The sequence below is a fragment of the Camponotus vicinus genome, unplaced genomic scaffold (genome assembly GCF_025532165.1).
Source record: "Camponotus vicinus isolate PSW18456_S1 unplaced genomic scaffold, iyCamVici1.0 SCAF_7, whole genome shotgun sequence".
Lineage (NCBI taxonomy): Eukaryota > Metazoa > Arthropoda > Insecta > Hymenoptera > Formicidae > Camponotus > Camponotus vicinus.
Window position 1 is genome coordinate 12,582,522 of NW_028141979.1, and position 6,000 is coordinate 12,588,521.

Below are 6,000 nucleotides of genomic sequence, written 5' to 3' on the forward strand. Positions count from 1 at the left end.
ATATATATATATATATACACACACATATATGTGGGAAATATGTATAAATAAAATATAAAATGTTTGTAAAATTCTGTATGTATATATTTAACATAAAAATAACAGAAAAATATCAGGTAAAATATATGCTATGATTAAGTAAAATATATCATAAATAATCATAATTAAACAAATATAAAATTACTTGCATCGTACCTTGTTTATTAATCAATGGATTTGATTTTTCTAGGCGGATCGGAACATTTGTATTATCTTTCTCGAATTCTGTAGATTCTGTAGATACATCAAAATTTTCACTGCAATGGAGACCTAAATATAATAAAAGATTTATCTCGTCTCACTATTTCAATATAATTTTAATATTGAAAAATATTAAGCCAAAATTATAAAGATTGTAATTATAAAATATATACAAAATAAAAGTAACTAAAATAGATAAAATTATGTGCATTGTACCTTGCTTATTAATAAATGAATTTAATGGGTTTTTGTTTACTTGAGTTGGCACATTTCCATTAATTTCCTTAACTAATGATTGTTCCGTATTAGATAAATTTTCATTGCAATTCAGATCTAAAAATAATGTTTCTGTCATATGTTTCTGTCGTACTATTTCAATATAATTTTAATATTAAAAATCAGAATCTTAAATTAAAAAATCTTTAAAAATAAAATATGTATATATATAATTCCAAAATACATCATAAATAGTCATAACTAAAATAAAATAATAAAACTTGCATACCTTGCTCATAAATCAATATTGGATTTGATGTCACATTTTTTAATTCGATAGTGTTATTAACATCAAATGATTCTGCGTCTGCTTCATCACAATGTAGATAATCTAAAATAAAATATTTTTATTATTATACTATTTTATTATTATAATATTACAATATAGTTGAATAAATTGATGACATCATACTTACAAGAATCATCTGTTCCTTTTTCTTCAGTACATTTATTTTTTGTTTGCGATTTCTTTATATAGTTTATCTTAGAATAATTAAAATCTGTAATTTATAAATCAGCGTTTTATTAAAATGTCATCTTGTTTAAATCTATTGTCATTTTTATTGTTTAATCATGCTTACCTTTTTGTATATTATTTGTAATTTTTAACGTTTTTTTGTTGGTTTCTGCAGTTATAAAATGCTTTGGAAATTTCGGAATGTCTAATGCTACCATTTCCTCAGACAATTCATCTTCACTCGATTCGTCAATTGTTTTAACGGCTCTAACTTTTTTTGTTTTTTTTAAATTTTCCTCTCTTTCAGTGCCGGAGTTAATGTCTGATAATTCCTCGGCCTCTTTCAACTTGTTCCTTGCTATTGCATAGTTATCTAAAATAAATAATATATTATTTTTTTAATGTAATTTAATAAATAAAAATTTTATAATATTTAACAAATCATTTTTTAATAAATCATATTTTTTTCTTATATTATTAAAAGATCAAAATAAATTTACATGCAAAAAATTGCAATAATGTATTCCAAAAAAATATAACATTGCTTACAAGATGTTCCATATATTTTTCGAATGGGGTGTTCCAACCAAGTACATTCCGGTTTTTCCATAAGTTTTACCGCTTTATCATATCGCTTGTTATTTGTAAAGTTTGGCCAGAACGCTTTTGTTAAGTCTCCACTTAACCAATTATTTGGTATTAATTGCAGTCCATCTTCGAATTCGACGATTGCATAAAATTTATCGGACATTCTGTTTGTAAGAAATATCAATTATGTTTCATTATGTAATAATGGAAAAACTGCACACTTATTTTCGCATTGCAATTTCACATATTTTTTTATCATATTCTTCAATGGCCATGATTTTAAATCTGAGAATGATTTTACAGAATAAATCCCAAGCAACGAAGATGGACAAGGAACACTGAATAAATCTTCTTTTTCCAAAAATTCGCATCCGATAATAACAGGAATATTTCTTTTTATACAGTATGCAATATTTTGAATACATACAATAGCACCACATCTTAAACCGCAACAATTATCTGCCAGCATTCCAGCTTTAAATGTAAGTCCGTTGTACTTGAGGATTTTATATTGTGGATTATTGCAATCAGGTAAAAGTGGACCATCATTATGTAATGAAATTAATTTTGGGTGTATCAAAACAGAATCTGACAAATCAGTCAATGATGTATTTAAATTAATTTCTTTTTCAATACATCTCCGTATGACTTGTTCTAAAGGTTTCTCCGCTTTTCTGAGATACTTTTTCAACACTTGCATGTAGTTCTCAAACTTGAATGCACTGAAGTTATCAAGTGATCCAAATTTTTTGACATCGTCTATGAGATGTATAAGACTATGAATATTATGCGATACGTTTTGCACTCCATAAAGTTTGATAAATGTTTTAATAAAAAAAGAAACTAGATCTTATGCATAAGATAGATATTCATCATTTAAATCCATTGAAGACAATATTCTAATAATTACATGTAGTGTCATAAAATTGATGTAAACACTATTTTTTAATATAGATTGAAAAGCCAATGGACCCATATACAACAGTATTAATCTATATTCCGTGGCTTTCCATAATTTTGCATAATCCAGTTTTCGCGGCTTTCTTGCGAATTCCATAGGTATTGATGGCTTCAACTGAATTGTTAAACATGTAGATATTTCTTCAACGGCTCTATGTTGTAGCCAATAATAAGATTTTCCATCTAGCCATAAATAAATTAATTTACGCATTATTCCCAAGCACACTAGATGCATATAATCCAGTGGAACATTTGTAACAGGCTTGAAATGAGGAATTTTTAATAAATTGCATGTTATATCTGGTTTATGATAATTGTCATCAATCTTTTGAATAAAATCTTCATCTGATCTAGATAGTGCATTTATTTGTGGGAAGCACATACGATTTCCTATATATTCTCCTTCTGTTGTGCATTTAGTACAACTAGAATATCCGGAATGTCCTTTTACGCACAGAACAAATGCTTTTGCCGGTGTATCACATAGCTTCTATTCTGCATTGTATATTATGACTATTAATATAAATTCCATTTTCGCACATTTCTGTAGCCTCGTTCACAAATTCTGATAAAAAATCATTGACATTTGCCGGTTTTTCCATTCCATGATAAATTCCAATAACAAATACAGTATTATATGGAAGAATTGAACCAAGTATAGGCCAAAATTGTTGTTGTGATGACTTTGAAAGTGGCAATCCGTCGATATTAATAGCTATTTTAATACTATCAACTGTTTCATTGTTTTTTATGAAGGTAAATATATTAACTATTGATTTTTTTAATCCAAAATGGTAATATGTTCCTGGTATTACCGTACGCAGCTCTTGTTTTCTTGGAGTTTTTAAAAGTGAACGGGCATCTAAAGATAATGATGAAAAACATGAATGATTCCTTAGTCTCTGAAGTAATGCTCTCAGAGCCGTATGCGAAATTTGATATTGTACAGCCCAGATAGCAAGATCACTTTTAAAATTGTCATCTGTTATATTCTCCTTTTCAGATATTAAATAAGTTTCCGATTCAGAAGAATCACTAACGGAAGATTGTTGCCAATTTGGTATATCATTATTTTTGTTTTGAACAATATAATCTTCAGTTACAACATTCTCAGCAGTTTGATTTATCATATCTGAATTAACTGTAGAAGCATTTTCTAAATGTTCTGTATATTGATAATTAACATTATTATATGATAATGCTGTAGTCCCGCTTAATAAAGCATCACAAACAATTTCGGATTCTTGTATAGCTAGTCTTTTTAAATGTCGTTTTGATACACATGCAGCGTCTTTCCTTGACCGCTTTTTATCCATTTTTACTGTGTGTATTAACTATTCTGCTTTATTAATATATTAAAACATTAATTTTATGTGTAATTTTATATTGAATATTATTAATATTATAATATAATATGTACTGTTATATATATTATTAATATTGTTATAATTATTATATGTATAAATTTTAAATATTTATTTTTATGTAATTTTGTTGTAAAATTTTTTTTCTTATAAAAAATTTTTGTGATGCAGCATTGCAAAAATATTTCTGTTAACATAATTCTATATATAATAAAAGAGAAATACTATAAAAGAGAAATAATAAAAGAGAATACATATATATTTTTTTCTCCTTTTAAATAAAAATTTAAAAAAACGTAATAGTAAAAAAATTTTATATATAGTTCAAAATTTTCTGAGAATTTATTTTTCAATCTTCTTAAAAAGTATTTTATTTAAATAAAATATTTGAAAATTTTTAATATTTCTAAGTTGATTTTTTTCTTTAAACTAAGTTTCTTTCTTTAAACTAAGCATTAATGTAGCACATTTTACAAATATGCTATATTAATGCTTAATTTAAAGACAAAATCAAGTTAGAAATAATATTAAAATTTTCAAATATTTTATTTAAATAAAATATTTTTTAAGAAAATTAAAAAATAGATTTTCAGAAAATTGTGAGCTACATAAAATTTTTTTACTATTAATTCTTTAAAAGTTTTTATTTAAAGGGAGGAGAAAATATATATGTATGTATTCTCTTTTATTATTTTATATGTAGAATTATAATACTAATATAAAACAATTTCATGTCATAATAAATTTACGAGGGGTAAACCGCTGATCAAAATTATGTACACTAATGCCTACTAATGCCCAATTCCTGGGCATTACTGCTAAATATTTAAAATTTAATAATTTAAATTTTAATAAATTTAAAATTATTATTTGGAAGAAAAGACTTAATAATACTTTAATAACGTATATAATACGCATTAATACTTCAATAAAACCTAATAATGCCCAAGTAATGCCCAAGCAATGCCCAGTAATGCCTCAAATCTGTACACCGCAATGCCCTCAGCGGTTTACCCCTCGTAAATTTATATAAATAAACTTTTAATAATTTTGAACCGTTCTAAAAAACTAATAGAAATAAAAAACTAACAATTAATCTAATTATAAAACTTATAATTCATATTATAAAACTTACTTGGTTGTTCCAGAATCCAATTAATATTAATATGTATCTTCTCACTTTGTGTCCTGTATATATATGTGTATATATACATATATATTTCATACATATGTATTTCACACACATGTATATTCTTGTTTTGTGTGCCACCAACTATGTGCGCTTGTATGCCTATGGGGCACAAAATCCTATTACCAATTCTGCAAATAGCAGAACTTCGCACTGTTGGCAACGCTGAAACATAATGAAAATTTTATAAGAATATATACACATGCAAATAAACACACACACACACACAAATCTTTAATACATAATTAACAACTCAATAAATCACACATAAATCTTTAATACATATTTAACAACTCAAACACAAAACGCGTATATAAGACAAAATATTAACTAGATTTTTAAAGCAATGTTACATGTTAAATGTTTATCATCATTCTTTTCAACTAATTTAAAAATAAGAGCATTTCTATTAATATTTTCAATTATGTTCAAAAATGTGTTTGTAAATATAATGTAACTTCAATAAATAATCGTTATAAATAATTTCATGTCTATAAAATGCATTCTATATATTGATAATGAATCGAAGATGTACCAAATTGGTAGGCAATCAAATCGATAGAAATGTATCGAAAGTACACAAGAATGTAAAGAAGACAAAAGACATAAAGAATGAAAAATGTAAATCTTTTTATGGATCATATTACTTACTCCTTGTTGTGTGTCCCAGCTATGTGCGCTTGTATGCCTATGGGGCACAAAATCCTATTACCAATTCTGCAGATAGTAGAACTTTTCACTGTTATGGCAACGCTGCAACATAAAGTATATAATTTAAGAGGATGCCGGATTACCGACAAAACGATTATTTTTTTCCATACCGAAATTTTTTTATTGATTGCACAGAATTATAATTCCTTCTCCACGATTAAAGTATATATAAAAACAAAGCAGGAACCTACTAGTTTTATGTCAAAAACAAAAAA

At 25.8% G+C, this 6,000-nt stretch overlaps 1 protein-coding gene and 1 pseudogene across 1 annotated transcript in view; both read right to left on the bottom strand.

Annotated features, from left to right (window-relative positions):
- LOC145974174 (uncharacterized) overlaps positions 1–1,724 on the bottom strand; it is a 28,395-nt gene extending 26,671 nt beyond the window's left edge. Inside the window, exons 1-3 of the mRNA XM_083103998.1 lie at positions 1,523–1,724; positions 1,098–1,346; positions 196–309 (exon numbers count right to left, since the gene is read on the bottom strand). Coding sequence (XP_082960124.1) covers positions 196–309; positions 1,098–1,346; positions 1,523–1,724 — 565 coding nt within the window. The remainder of the gene's footprint in view (positions 1–195; positions 310–1,097; positions 1,347–1,522) is intronic.
- A 21-nt stretch (positions 1,725–1,745) lies between these two features.
- On the bottom strand, positions 1,746–3,837 carry LOC145974175 (uncharacterized; annotated as a pseudogene).
- Positions 3,838–6,000: the final 2,163 nt, after the last annotated feature.